We start from the raw sequence: 16008 nt of genomic DNA, 5'->3' as shown, positions 1-16008 counted from the left end.
CTTCACAATATGCAAAAATGATAGAATATTTAAACAGCTTTTGAGCTACGTTTAACAAAGATTTGAGAGGAAGGGAAGTCCAGACGCTCATACTTACTTGAGGAAAAGGTTAAAATAACAGAAGTTACTTCTGGACTCAACCTAGCAACAGATACAGATAAATGCAAGAAAAATCAAGCACTGCCTGAATGGCTGTGATATTCTACCTTGGGAACAGGTGATCTTTAAGGTCCCTTCCAACTCAAACCACTCTATGAAACAAAAAACAGATCAGAAGTATTGTTGATTACTTTAGAGAAGAGCTTCATTTCAGCCTTCAGAGAGCACTGGTACCCACCCACTGCACCACTGGACTCACCAATATTTCTGCTCATATTCAAACTACTAATTATTGAAGAATTAATGTAATTAATTCTTAATTAATTCACTGGAAATTATTTAGCATAGCTGCATTTTCTGCCAGGGATGCTCTTTGTGGGGTTTTAGCAGATCCAGTTGGATGGGATACGGACTGGAGCATCTCTCATATGAGGAAAGGCCAAGATCGCTGGGACTGTTAAGCCTAAAGAAGAGAAGGCTCGAAGGGAAAGCTCAAGTACAGAGGATCTGGGAAGCTGAAGATGCCTGGCAGATATGAAATCATATCGTAGGTTGTAACTTAATAGGTTATTGTACCGCATGAATCAAGCGTGAACATCATCTCCATAAGAACTAGATAGAAATCATTAATAAATAATTATGAGCTGTTTCCTGGGCCTGCCATCTGGTAAGCACTTTTCCTAGCCAGCAACTCCTGCTTCCTGCACTTCTCCAAAGCAGCCAAAAGATGAAGACAGGCTACTCTTTCTCCTTTGTCCATCCCTTCTGGAAACTGAGATACCCAGGACACTCACAGCGACTTACATCATCCTCTCCACCATACCTCAACCCTCCACACACGCAGGGCTTCACTGCCCTTCCTGCTTCTTCCGAGATTCCAGTTTCTTAAGACGCAGCAAGGAGCGAGAAGTTAGAGAGCTGCCTTCCATCCAGGTCTCAAAAGCACGTGGGCTACAAGATAACCAAATTAATCATTCTAACCTGTAAGTGACTGTCATTAGTATTATTATTTTCATCATATAAATTATCTTCCAGATTAGGTCATGTGCATTTTGAGATCCTGTGGTTTCCTAGCAACTCCTCTCACCACTCACTGTGTGCCATTTTCTTTGCCTTTTTTAGACGCTCCGTGCAGGGGTTATATTCAGAAACAGTGAGCTCAGGTCTGGCCCTAATGACCTTTAGTCTGTTGCACTGGTGGGATAAGACACAGAAGACAGCAATCCCCCCTGCTCCAAAGACATCGGCAACTGGTGGCCAGAAAACCATGGTCCTCCACTCGTCTGCCTTCTGCCCTGCATGCCCAGGAGCACTGAGCTCTGCAAGACAGGGGTTCCAAGAGTATACTCGGCATGTGTGAAAAGCTGGCAGAGTTCAGAAGACCCCATCAGCTTAACTTTATAGGTTTCTGACAGTGAAATGTGTGACAGTACAGAGCACAGTTCCCTGCAGAATGCTGCTGCTTCAACACTCGAGCGGGTGCCCCAAGTTCAAGGCTTTTGCCTCTCATTTATTTATTCCTCGCCTGCTCTGCCAAAGCCTCCCGGCCAGGTCCAAACTAACACGTTCCAACAGAGAACACACACCTCCTCTGAAACAGCCAGCTTGTACCCGCTCCACACTGCAACCCAAATCTGACACTGCTGCCAGGTGCCCTTTGTGTCCTCAATCCACTTTGCTCAGCCACATAAACCAGCAACAAACCTTCACTGCAGAAGTCAGAGTCACTTGGTTGGAAAAGCCCTTTGAGATCATTGAGTCCAACCGTACTTGTCCACTACTGAACAATCTCTCTGAGCGCCTCATCTGCCCGTCTTTTAAATCCCTCCAGGGACAGTGACCCAACGACCTCCCTGGGCAGACTCCACCAGTCCCCTAGAACTCTTTTGGTGAAGAAATTGTTTCCAATGTCTAATCTGAACCTGCTCTGGTGCAACTTAAGGCCAGATGGGAGAGCTCTGCTGTGTGTAAACCCTCTGTTACCATCAGGCACGATCAAACGACTCCGTCCCACGTAAACACATAACACACCCCTAAATACCACACAAGGCTCACATCAGTCCATAGATGCGCTTTCCAAATAACGCGCGTTCATGCACAGACTTTTACATAAAAAATATGAACTATGCTTTTAGAGTTGTTCCCACTCCAATGTGGGAAACTGTCTGGAGGGTCAAACCAATTTTAGGCACCAATTCTAATTAACTTCTCTAGCTGACTTAATCAAGATATCTACCAAATTTAATCACAATGGGACACGGAGTTAGACGACATGTCTATCCCAGACAGCCTTTTGTGTAAGGAGGATAGGATTAACTTCTGTCCTGCCCTACTGACATTTTTTAAAATAACAATGTCTGTTCTAAACTACAAAAGCTATGGGCCTTAATTATTTAGACAGCTAGTGGCCCTGTTTCAAAGGAGAAAAGGGAACAGACCTCAGAAACGAACAGTCTCCAGTTCACGTGGAGTACAGCTATTAATATTTGATCCCCTGCTAGCCTGGAGGCAAAGGGAATAAAGTTGATTACAAGAGCCTAAGACTGAACCCACTTTAACAACCGATGGAACCAAAGGTGAAGATGAAGCCTTGCCTGCTACAGGTGAGGTGAAGCCAGAGGACTCTTGTAATTCCTGCAGCAAAAGAGCTGATATTTTGTCAAGCACAGAAAGAAACCGAAGACTTCTGTGGTTGCATTCAGATCCTTGCTGTACACATCCATCAATGGATCCAGTCTACAGCCCCAATCAGAGAAGGGATAAGACCACTGCAAACAGTAGGGACCAGAGACAAAAGCATATACTGGCAAGTGGAAGGAATTTAAGTGTAATTATCAGGAACAGCAAGACAATGCCACGTAACTGGGAAACGGAACATCCTTCAGCCCCTTCACCCCTGTGCTCTCCCCCTAACTCATCCTCGACAGCAGCAGGCTCTGTAGGTTCTGCTCCAGTTCATACACACAGGACTGCCTAGAGCAGCACAGCAGTTTGGGGAAGCCTTCAAAAACACTCAAGAACCCACTTCATTTTCTTTTTGTATCCTCAGTCTACGTCTTGCCAACACAACTGGCGCCCCTTTCCAGAGTGACCAGGAAGCCCCGAGACACCTCAGCCCCAGCACAGAGCGAGTTTCATCAGAGACTTCACTCTCATACTGACTTGATGTCTTAATGTTAAAATGGGACAATGGAATCTAGGTGAAGTATAGAAGAGAAAGTCAATTTTGGATGTCCCCATTTCGGGGGGGTCAAAAGAAGACCTACTTTTCAGGCTAGTCGCAGTCTGTGTCACCTAATTAAAGCTGCAAACAAGTATCCTGTATGTGCCTTTGCCTGAGTAACCATCCGCTTAAGCAGGAACTCCTAAGGTTACACAAATCTTCAAATATTAAGGGTCAGAGGCACGCACGTGTGCACAGTAATAGAGCTCCTGGAATTATTACACTCTGGACCCACTGCAGATATTTGCCTCTTGGCTTTACTCTTCCTACAGTGTCTACCCATTAGCACCTCTAATTAGAGAGGAAAATCACGAGCTCGTGTTATTTAAAAGATTATGCAGCATTTTAAACTACAGCACAATGTAATTATTTTTTAATAGCCCCAGCTATTTCATGTATTTACTTTTAATGGTGTTTGAGTCATAAATTAACAGTAGAAAAGGGCAAATCAGGCAACAACTGAAAAGCAAAACTAAAACACTGACAACCACATGATCAAATGGGGAGGAGGTGACCCTAGTTTTTCTTGTTTGGTTTTTTCTGGAATGCTTTTTATCACCCAACTAGTCAGCCTGGAGGTCAAGAGTAAATGAAAACGAGAAGCATTGAATGTCCGCATTGTTGCAGAGCGACTTCTGCCACTTGGTCAAGAGATGCTTATTCATGGAATCATGGAATGGTTTGGGTGGGAATGGACCTCAACGCCCATCCAGTTCTACCCTCTGCCATGGACAGGGACACCTCCCACTGGATCAGGGGCTCCAAGCCCCATCCAACCTGGCCTTGAACCCCTCCAGGGATGGGGCAGCCACAGCTTCTCTGGGCAACCTGGGCCAGGGCCTCCCCACCCTCATCGTAACAAATTCCTTCCTTATATCTATCCTAAATCTTCCCTCCCTTAGTTTAAAACCATTACTTTATTTCACCCACAGGGTTTTTCAGGTACAAGGAAAGCCTGAAATACCCTTCCTCCTAGTATTGCCAGCACAGGAGCAATCCTTGGGTATGCCAAAGTATAACCTCAGCTTGTTTGCCTTCTTCACAGAAAGCCCGGCTTGCAAGGATCCGAGTGGCCAAAACCGGCAGCTCCAATGCTTACCTTCACAGCAAGCGCAACGGCCTCCTGAATGAAGCCCTTGAGCTGACGGTGAGTACAGACACACCACCTCCTTCCACAAAGTTTGAGATGCTTCCTAACCCCACTCCTCTCCCTGGGTTCCCTCCCCTTCTCTTTCTGTCACCCCCTAATTGCTCATTATCCAGTGTGGCACTCCACACACCGAATACCATTACGTATAATTATGCTCTCACATACTGTGGGGGGCACAGCTGGAATCAGTGGCAAGACTGGATGGGAGGAAAAAGCTTCCTTGGCTCCTCCTTGAGCTAGGAAAGGATCTGAGCCCCAGCAACGACCAGCATCCCTCAAAGCTCTCTGTGTGACAGAGCTGGACCGATTTATACAACCTGAGGTCTGCCCAGACAATAAACACCCCCTCTTTTTCAACATACACTTATTTATTTGCAAGTCTCCCTCTAACATGGAAATGCCAATCATGCCCCAAAAGACAGGAAAACACTCCCCAGCTCCTGTCTCGGGCAGTTGGGGAGCCGGGGGGAATAATGTTTAACAGCAAAGCCTCTGGGGGCCAATACCTGCTACTCACGGGAAGAGAAGTTTGCAGTGCATGAGATTGCTCAGCAGAGCCAGTGAAAACGAGGGGGAAGTTATTACATTAAGCCTGATCCACACCAGAGCGGGTATTAGCACATCTCATGGATTTCATTTCACAAAAATCAGCCTTTCATGCATGTGGGGAACAGAAAGCAAGATGGAGATCGCTTAACTGAGCCACCGGAGCTGCCTATCGCTTGTTCTGCATCCTTACCTGGTGCCTAATCCTTCTGAAGCCTACTGTTTCCCCTGGTGTTTGTAAAATCAAAGCTGAAAAACCTTTTCAGCTCACAGTGAGAGCTGCTCACCAGGACCTGAGCCCACTCCCACTTGAGCTCAGTGGGTACAGCACACAGAGGGAAATCGTGCAGCACCTTATAGCGCACGTAGGATGCTGCTCAGTGCAGGCCAAGGTAAAGGAAGCCAGCCCTTTGCAACTGGAAGAGTTTCTAAACTAAGTCTACAAGAAGCACTCCACATGCAGTACAGACTCGGAAGGAAGGAGGTCTGGATCGGTGTCTGTTCTCCCCTCCAAAACAAGCCTGATCATTCTGACTACACACACAATGTAGTCCCTTGCTCTGCAAATGGCAGTGACGCTCAGAAAAGCTGTTTCTTGAACCATATGTTGCTGTTGAGCTGTTCAAAAAAGTTCCTTTATCAAGAACATGCGAGATCGAGAGGACTGGTCACACCTAGTCCAGAGCCTTGTCCATCAAGGAAAGGCTCAGCTGAGATCCTGCTACTTCATTACCCAATAACACACAAAAATTTGACTACAAATTTAAAAATTGCTTCTGAGCCTTAGATTTCTCATCTTTAGAAGCACCAGAAGAGCTCAGTAGGGATATTCAGTTTGCACTTGATCTTCCAGCCTGCCACCCCTACAAGAATCTCCTCGCTTCTCTCAACCAGACCTCCCTGCCAAAACCACTCACGGAAGAGCAGCTGACGCACCAGCACCCAAGTCCAAAAAGCAGGAGGTAGAGGGAAATATTTGGCTGAACAGGCTTGTTTTCTGGCACCTGCCCAAAAGTAACTGGAAGAAGGGTCATTTTGTTGGCTACAATGCTAACGCAGACACAGGGAGGAAAACAAAAACATTTCTAGAGAGGTTCTACAGGATTTTTTTTTTACCCATTAATAACTACATTTATTTATTTGGTAGCACTCTCTGGGTGCAGCTTGCTGTCTGGTGGGCTGATAGCTCTAAATCCTAATGTGGCTCCCCCGCAGCCCAGCAAGATCCACTTTGAAAAGTACCAAAGATGGTGAATATTTGTTTTAATACCTCGTAAGAAAATATCCCCACCCTGAGGAAGTTCCTGTTGAAACGATCAAAAGCAAAAGGGTAGGGGAAGGAAAGATCATTGCATACAGTAAGAGACGTACAGGAATACCATTTACTAAACAAAAGCTTGCCAAAGCTGCACCAGCTGCCTTCTCGACCACAAGAAAACGTTCTTTGACTCAGGTGTGAGGACCGGCCTCACACCTGAGTCAAGAGCCATGATGCATCCCTCCATCCACAGGCAGCAGCATTAATTAATTACAGACCCACAGCACATTCTTTGTGTCGTACAGATATATGTGACTTTTAATTGCTCAAGGCAAGATTTTATAGCCTTTCATTTTATGGCAGGAGAACAAACTATTCTTAAGAGTACATGATGTGAATGACACTCTAGGCTCACTACCCAAGTGCTGCAAGCTGTAAAACCAGAGTGTGACTTCCGTAGCTGCTGTATTAGGGACCAAAATATTCATGAGACCCCCACCTGGAGTTCTGAGTCCAGTTCTGGAATCCCCAACATAAGGAAATGGAACTGTTGGAATGGGTCCAGAGAAGGCCATGAAGATGATCCGAGGGCTGGAGCCCCTCTGCTATGAGGACACGCAGAGAGAGTTGGGGTTGTTCAGCCTGGAGAAGAGAAGGCTCTGGGGAGACCTTAAAGCAGCTTCCAGTACTGGAAGGAGCTCCAGGAAAGCCAGGAAGGGGCCTTTTACAAAGGAATGAAGCGATAGCATGAGGGGGGAAAGGCTTTACATTTGAACAGGGAAGGAACCCATCCCTTCACCGGACTCACACAAACTTTAACAGGCTTCACACAGCCAGATCGCCACAGGGCAGGTTCGTTACACACCCAGCAGTCGTTCCAACTGCAGTTACACCATGGCCATGACAAGACATCATCCCTTTCACCATCAGCAATTGCACAGCACTGAGACCAACGTACAAGCCCTTTATAGTGCCCAGCAGATTGTGCTGCAGCCTGACACCATGAGGGTTTACCCAGGGAAATTAATCACCCCAGAATGTATCCTGGCTGTGGTTCTGCAGTCAAACTAACGAACGGGGAAAATAACGACTGCTAAAGATTCTTGAACATGTGCCGCAGTGTCCTTTCATGAGCTCCAGAAGGAATACACTGCAACCAGCTTTCAAGGGAACAGCGTGTCTTCAGCCTGTAGCCTCGTGTCAGAGTAAAGAAAAAGCAAGAAGGATTCATCCAAAGACAGCAGCAGAAAGAGTTCTGCCTCCAGCAAGTATACAGACTCTTGCTTCAGAAACAGACAGATTTGTGGCATTTTGCATTTGCCATCTAGACACTAAGCGCTCAGACCATTTTCTTCTCATTTAGAGGTTTTTAGGGGGGTTTATGTCAGAGGTGCTCAAAGGAAGGCGAGCTTCTTCCCATGGCAGCAGCCAGCAGATCCTCTTAGTGTTAATCTCTTCGTACGGCTCACTGAAACTCCCTTTTAGCTAAAACCCTGGGAGGTGTATATCCCGGGAACCATGGGGTTGGGAGGTTTTGTGCCTTTTCACAAGCAGAAGCTGCTTAGCCATAGATAAGCGTTACAGCCGTTGTCATGGGACGGGACAGTCCAATCACTGAAACCAGTTCTTCTCAGTTCACCAGGGCCCAATTCTGTGTGCCAAAGCACTAAGCGGAAGAGATAAAGCGGAAGTATTTTGGATTTCAAAACTGACACTACAGCTTATTTCAGCCTCCCTCCAAGCAACTAGCAGCTCAGTGAACGTCTTCCAAGAACAAACTAAATGGTAGTTGGCATCAAATCCTTGCAAAACTGGCACCCCAGCTCAGAAAGCAAACCATCTCCTCTCCTCCTCCCAACAGCTTTGCCGTTGCAGCCAGACTTATCTAATGAGGACACAGATTGTGTTTGCCTGCAGCAACGCAGGTAGCACCAATGCCACTGCTATAGGTACACATTCCTCAACAGTGCTGTCAAAACACTAGGAGTTCATGTGACGCTGGAGCTCTCGCTGCCCTATGGGGCAGCGGCTCCTTCAGATCTAATTCTTCATTTGCATGGTAGGACACTCTGCGGTTGCACACTCTTTGTCTCTGAAAAGACCAAACTGACTGAAGGAAAAGCAAAAGATAAGGTACAAAGCATACTCCCCGATGCTACACTTTATTCCTTGCCACCACCATCTCTTGGTCCATTCCCATCCTTGGGATGGAAGGCACAGGGAAACTCAGTTGTGCTGCCAAGATTTATCAGTTGGCTTAGCTCTTCTGCCAGGAGTATGGAAGTTCCATCTCTGCTTTCAGATTCTATTCTGATCTCCTCTCCCTCTCCCCTTTTCCAGCATTTTAGTGCAGCATTATATTGCTTTAGGGCTTGCAAGGACATCCATGGGAAATATTCCAACACAGAGTCGAGCGGAGCCAGTAATCTCAGCAGGGGATGAGCAGGACCTGCTTGATGTGTTCCCTCACCAGAAGGATTGTTAATAAGAAAAGTGGAACTGATATTTTTTTAGGTCATTTCTAAAAATACTTCTGGGAACGCTCCATCTTCCAAAACAACAGCAACAAAAACATCCATAACCTGCCTAGGAGGCACTCCCATAGGAATCTATTAATTCCACGTACACTGAGGCAGGCTTCTTAATGTACCGGTTCAGTGATGTTTTGGCATCTGTCAGAGACAAGAGTTATTTCTTCACTTAAGGAACAAAGAACCATCTTGGAAACGGCATCCAGAACATGCCTTTGGGACACATGAGTGTATTAGAAGCAGTGCTTGAAGCAGAGTTGAATTTGACCCCCTTGAGAACAACAGGCAATGTCTTGGCATGTCTGCTGGGCCTCCCACCTCACCCATCATCTCTCTTGAACAGTTAGACACTGCATTTTTATGTCTAAGCAGAGATTCAAGCCATAGACATCAAGTTTTAGCTTTCAGATTTAGGCATTACAGAAGACACGGTGCGTCCTTTACTTACGGAGCACAGGGAAACCTTTTACAACACCTAATTGCCATTTTAATGCATGTAAGTGTCTCTGAAAATGCTAGTCAAAGGCACACACAGATTAATGTATCATGAAATCACAGTTCATTCCAAGAGCAAAAGCTTAAGCAGTAGTAGTAAAAGAATATCCTTAATGACCCAGATCTTAGATCTGCCACCAAAGAAGAGATACAGTGAGAAAAATCATCCTGGCTCTCAAATGAAACTCTCTGCACAGCCCCTGCTCCTTCTTTCCCTTCCATTTCTGCAGCAGATCTGATCATCAGATCACAGTGTGGGAGATGTGCCGTGTTTTGAGTGTACGCATCTTATAGAGCACAGAAATCAAAAACCAGAGAGTACTGGATGCGTCCCCACACTCACATTGACTGAACTGCCCCATCACTGCTTTGATGAATGCTTGATGCCGAGCTTTCTGCACAAGACAAACGTTCACACAAACTGAACCTAAGCTCCTAACCTCTTATCCGTTCCTATTTCAGCTTAACAAAAGCAGAGATTGCTCCGAGACCACTAGCTTATCCCAACCATGCATAACACCACGGTCTGAGCGGTCTCCTCCCCAAATCACCATGTGCACACACACAGGAGAAGGGACCAGCAACAGTGCCCCAGAAACCTTTCTAATCCAGTCCTCGCACAGGCATGCCAAAAGCAGTTCCCTCCTTCCCAACTCTCTCTTCCAAGGAGGGACCACTCCTTCCACTAGTTTTTCACTCTGAACACTCTCAGCTGTGCCCGATCCCTCCCGAGACGACGCAGGCTGCCTGCTCGCCTCCAAACATGCTCCATTCTCCAAGTTAACTTACACATTTGTTAACCACACTTCAGCAGCCTGAGCACACAAGGGGAAACGGGAAAGCTGCTCCCCAGATTTTGCTGTACAACGGGGATCTTGACTGGGAGGTCTTTGGAACAGGTTTGCCTCGTTCAGGTTTTGTGCTGAGTGACGATCAGAGGGTGCTGGGTCAGTTCACAAGGCTCCCGGGCACTGCGGCACCAGATCGTAAATCACAGCAAGCATCCTACTGAGCGAGGGCCACAAGCCGTGAGACACTAACAAGGATGGAACCTTTCCTCTCCTAGGGAGCTCCTACCATATTTCATGCAAACGTAAACCCTTTGCCACTGCTACACAGTGCTTCTTCATTTGTCATACGCCTGACCAGGATAACTTATAGATACCGACTGCTACACAAGCTGTGCCTTCTCCCCTCTCCCTTCCTTCCAAAGGGGGCTTGGCCATGGGAGGGGTTACACACCTTCAGCTCACACAAACCCAGTCCTCAGGACCTGCTCCGAGCTTCCCACCACAACCACACACACAGAGGCAGGGACAGAGCCTCTCCCTTGCGATGCACTCCAGGTATCAAGAGTGGAAAACATTTGGTCACATCTATGAAGAGGAGAGACACAGGCAGGAGCCCTGTCTCCAGAAACACCATCATAACACCCAAAACACAAAGCATCAGTTCACATTTCTGATCCAGCGCACAGCCATGACTCAGGAGGCTTCAGCAACAGCCCATGGAAGCTCCAACAAGCTGCTCCATGCAGCCCTGAAGGTCAGGCAGAACCAGGCTTTCAGCTTAGCAAGAGCCACCCAGCTTGCATTTTAGCTCCTAACAAAGACCAGAGTTCAAGGTACATCTGTCAGCTCTCAAAAAGCACAACAAGCTTAAAAGGCTTAACAGTTTTTACAAAAATAAAACAGCACAAGTTTTCTTTTTTTTTTTCCCCTTTACCTTGTGGTTCCTGAGCCTTGACACCAACAACATCTCCTGGGTTTCCTCCACAGCTACAAAATGGCTGGAAACATGTTGGGTTTAAATTAAAGCTGAGCTCCTCACCTGGGTTTATGAGCCAAACCGTAAGGAGGTAACCTCATTAAGAATCATGAGGAAAACCTGTGAGCTGCCAACACTGAAATTCACTTTATCACTGTGAAAGCTGCTGCTGGTCATTCTGTTTGTGTTCATATTTGACACCTGCTTTGGGTTTTGGTTTCTCTCCCCTGTTTAGGGATCCACTGAAGATGAACAGCACATGACTAAAGGCACCTCCTTAATCGAAAGCCAACATCACCACCTGCTGCACTGCCTGGAAAAAACAACCGTAAGTAGCAACACAATCCTTTTCCATCTTACTGGGGCTTGTGGCTGGTCCAGGCTCTGCACAAGCTGTGCATGCCGTGTGCTCCGAAGGGGCCCTCAGACCTGCTGGGCAGACCTACAGACTATCCCACATGGGGCTGAGCCCCACGCTCCCAGGAATATTCTGCAATGGGATAAATGTGCTTCTATTCTGTTGTCTTCTTTAACAAAGCACCCTGTGTAAAGGGATAAAGATGCGATCGTCTGTTACCCCATGGTTATCCATGCCAGCACGAGGTCAAGAGCAGGTTGTTTGGTGAAGTTCAATTGAACTTCTCAGCACGGCGTTAGGGAGATCCTACGAACAAGGTGGACATCAGCTTTAGTTTCTGAAAGAGAATTAAACTGCATTTGTCCTGTGCTGTCAGTCACACATCACAGATACTCGTCACCTGTGCTAATTAGTAAAAAAGAACAGTTCTGCTGCCTTAAGAGGAAGAAGCTGCTGTCAGTGACCACAAACCACAGCCTGGTCACCACTGCCAACAGGCTGGAAAAATTAATCCTTTAGCCCTTGATACAGCACAGAGCAGACGACGTCTCTGAATGGGTTTAAAGGTTGCACGGATCTTTTCTCACCACAGTTCAGGTTGCAAGAGCAGTTAATTTATCTCACAGCCAGGCAAGCAGTTTCTAGAACATGACTCTCCTGATCATGTCATGAAAGGTGTTGGAGCAAGAATTGTGTTTTTCATTAAGTGATCCTGTAGGCAGAAGCCTCTTGGAACCCTTCAGATAGTTATTTGATACATGTGTTTCACCCCCAGGTATATATAAAACGTTCTGCAGTAAAGGAACACGTTATCTGTGCCATGATTCATTCTAGAAAGAATAGAGAGAGGTTAACACTTAAAATATTCATGGCCTTTTCTATCTGCATCCATCATCAAATGTACTTTTGATTTCTGACTTGCGAGAGCTTTCTTTTAGATAAATCACCTTCACTCCCATAGTTTGGCTTGTGTTGGAATAACTCCACTTAGGCTCCGGCGATATACTGGAAGAAGAGGACCGGTTAATTACAGTGACCTGCTGAGTACAGCTGGTTTGTCACAATGAGCTGAAGGTCCTCATTCCAAGGACAGGAAACTGAGTCTTCCTGTATGCACTGAAATTATTTATAAGACTCATCTTGCCTTTATTTCTAGCAATTTTGGATGTTATACAACAAGCAGATATTTCACAACCTGACTCTTTAGTGGAGAACTTCATACTTAAAGCCTTCCCTGCTCAGACCTGGATTTCAAAAGAACACTTCCATTTGAAAACTTTAACCAATTGGCCAAAGCAAACAAAAAATGACAACCCCGTCTCCAGGGTAAAGACCTGACTTTGTGAAAATTCATAGAAATGCTGGCCTCTGTACGGGGCGGACAGACCTCTCTGGAAGCCGCACGAGTGCCTCTGCCACTAACGGGCTGAGTAGGGTGCTGGAAGTAACGTGGTGAAGGCGTATCCCGCTGTGTGGATGCGTTAGCCTACGCCGGAGCTCGATTGCCTCCAGCACACAAGCCTACTCAGAGCATCTCGGTGGTTAAAAACATTCCAAACGTTGCTCTTTTCAGCAAAGAATGGCAAGGACGGAGATATTTTGATTAAAATCTAGAGGGAGAATCCACATAATATTTCATGTGTTTCTCTCCCACGTTTTTCAGCCAGTTATTTACCATGGGGTGCATCAAACCACGTAGCAAGTTTGGATTCGGGTCTGAAATTATCAAACTAAATAGTTTAATCGGCTCATGTGGAAATCCTACAGTTCACACAACCTATTAATATTCTGTGCAAGAATTTTCCTCCCCAAAATTGAAATGGTAATTAAAGAATTTTTCAGTACTGAAGAGTCATTTTGTGACCAAGTTGCAGGAATGGAATGAGGAATGTACCATGGCTGCGAACTTGTTTCAATGGGCAATTCACCTTCCCTTACGCTGGGCAGAAGGATTGGAAAAGTCCATTATTTACTGTCACGCTATATGCAGTCATCTCTAGCACGCAGCCTTACAACAGAACGGCTGTGAATGGCTCACAAAGCCGGTGTACTAGATGACAAAGTGACCCTGCATTACTTGTAGCTGCTGTAACAAGAGGTCACTTTGTCATTTTAACACAGCCAAAAGAGTTTCTTCAAGCAAAAGGATGAAGATGGGTTTTCCCCACTCATTCCTACTCCCAGATTGAGTACGGACATTCACATGCCATGTTTTATCCAAACACCGTGTGCATCTAATCCAGTCCTTCAATCCAAACCTCTCTCCTGTGCTCCCCCAGGCTGATCAAACCCCATATCCACAGGAAACCCACTGGCGATACAATTCCAAGTTGTTACTCATGAATCGGCAGCCAAAACTTTGTTTTCCTTTGCCTTCCACTCTCAAAACGCCAAAGCAACAAAGCTGTTACCAGTTTTGTTCTATTCCAAAGAACATAACACTAAAAAGCTGAAGCGTGAGAAGGGAGAACAAAGGGGGCTGATTCTGGCAAGGTTTGGCAAAGAGAAGGTCCGGTTGCCCATTCAAACTTGAGCGAGCCAGCCGGAATGCTGAGACAACAGATGCAATGCTGGGACTGAACTGAATGCCGGAATGGACAATCAATTGTGTTTTTATCTTTTGTTGGCATGTTGTCCCGTAGGGATTGTCCTATCTTGTGGATGATCCCCTGTTATCTGTACGAACTTCCACCATCAAGGTATTTCCTTTTTAATTCAATCCGTTCTCTCTATGATCTCTGTGGCGTGTCTGCGGAGTGGTTGCTTCCTTTCTTGTTGCTGGTCTTGTCCGTGGCCGTTTGTGCACGTGGCTGTCTCTGCTCTTCTTTCCTGTGAGTTGTCAGTCGTTCCAATGAAAACCGATGGCTGCCTTCACCATGGTTGCTTTCGTTTCCCATCCCTTCTGATGCTGACAGGGACTGGATAAATACGTTCCCTAGAACTACGTGGGTGTTCATATACACACATAAGAGTTCTTTCTTTTAGGATTTCTTGCTCCTTAGCGCAAAAACTCTTCCCAGATTCAGTTTTCTGCGTTCTCTTCCCGACACACTGCCCACTCTCACCCTCTGTGTTTACTCCCCCTCGGCTCAGAGCACCCCGTGAATTGCAGGTACGCTTCACACCCAACAGCTGGCACACCTTGCAATTCAGCTGGATGTAAAGATCCAAAGGCAATACCACCCTGTCCCCAGCACAAAGCAAAAGGAGACTGAATCTCCTCTGGGGTTTCATAACCATGTGCCATTGCAGACTTTTTGAATCCATTTTTGGAGTCCACACACAAAAATGGAAGGAAATTCCCACACAATATATTTAGCATCTCAGACTACCTAAGCAAGGTAGCGTTGACAGACCGTCATGCTTCTATCACTGCAACAGCTTCTCTTATTCCCCAACCAATGCAGGAGGACACAATCTTCTCTGGGCCGCAGTAAGTGGAAGGGCAGAGTCAGTTCTTTATAAGACCTGCCTGGTGCAAATAGTTTCAGGCACAGAGGCAGAGAATATCTTACACAGAAAAGGGGCTGACGCCCTGCCAACCAAGCCAAAGGTGCCGTTGAAAACAAGCTACTGTTGGGAAAAGCTGTTGGTGCCACCAGAGAGTAACAGCCCTGCTTTTTCCCCTGCCAGAACCATGAGTTCATAGACGAGCAACTGTTTGAGCAGAACTGCATGGAGAGCTCAATGCAGAACTATCCTTCTTCTCGGAGCCCCTCCTTGTCGAGTCACCATGGACTGACCACCTCCTGCTGTTCTCGCCGGAACAAGAAGACCACGCACCTTCCCAACTCCAGCGTGCCAGCCACTCGCCTCCGGAGTATGCAGGAGCTCAGCACCATCCACATCCAGTGCAGCGAGCAGCCCTCTCTTACAACAAGGTACAGTAAGTAGGCTCTTGCTGCTAACTACTGCATGCAAACCCCCGAGGGGCATTACCCAACTGGATGTTCTTGCAGACCTGTCCTCTCCAGCCAGGGAGAGGGGTCTAGCACGGGGAGCAGCTTGCTTTTGCTCCTTCTAATGATAACCCAAAGAGAGTGGTTCTTAGCGGCTCCGGGGAAGAACCAGGTCGAAGCCACCAGCCGTAAGGCACACGCCAAAGCTGGCACAGGACCCCTGCACCTCCCAGCTAGTCCAGCGCTTCCAAAATCCTATACTGGGAGAAGCCAAAGACATCAGGTAATACGTGTCTGTCAGCAAAGGCCATCAGAGAGCGGGACACATGGACAGGGTCCATCATTTCACTGATTTCCATTGTCCAAAAGTCTAAACTGAAACTGCAGGAACCCTGCATCTCCGGGAAACAAATTAGGAGGGATTTCACAATGGTGTCTTAGTAGGTTTCACCTAAAAAGCCACCAGTGACACAGGTGAAGAAGCGTCTCAACACAAAACATTTCTACTTTTATATGATAAAAAAATCATTTCTTCACCATACCTTTCTGGCAAATATTAAATCACTTTCCAACCCCTCTCAGCCCATTACACTACTTGTGCTGGGTTTGAACTTGCCATTCTTCCCCTCCCCGCTCCTACCAAAGGGATCTGGAACCTGAAACAAAGCTGCCTTCAGGGCAG

The 16008-nt window shown here is 46.5% G+C and overlaps 1 protein-coding gene across 6 annotated transcripts in view; it reads left to right on the top strand.

Moving 5' to 3' along the window:
• KCND3 (potassium voltage-gated channel subfamily D member 3) overlaps positions 1-16008 on the top strand; it is a 119098-nt gene that overhangs the window by 101271 nt on the left and 1819 nt on the right. For 5 of the 6 annotated variants that reach the window (XM_054087733.1, XM_054087731.1, XM_054087730.1 and 2 more), the window contains 4 exons: positions 4368-4469; positions 11305-11397; positions 14070-14126; positions 15061-15308. In XM_054087733.1, the coding sequence (XP_053943708.1) occupies positions 4368-4469; positions 11305-11397; positions 14070-14126; positions 15061-15308 (500 nt within the window). The remainder of the gene's footprint in view (positions 1-4367; positions 4470-11304; positions 11398-14069; positions 14127-15060; positions 15309-16008) is intronic. The other variant, XM_054087735.1, reaches the window with a different exon arrangement.

Source organism: Cuculus canorus, chromosome 24 (genome assembly GCF_017976375.1).
Source record: "Cuculus canorus isolate bCucCan1 chromosome 24, bCucCan1.pri, whole genome shotgun sequence".
Taxonomy (NCBI): Eukaryota; Metazoa; Chordata; class Aves; order Cuculiformes; family Cuculidae; genus Cuculus; species Cuculus canorus.
The sequence above is the reverse complement of the archived record's forward strand: the minus strand, read 5'-3'. Positions and strand labels throughout refer to the sequence as shown.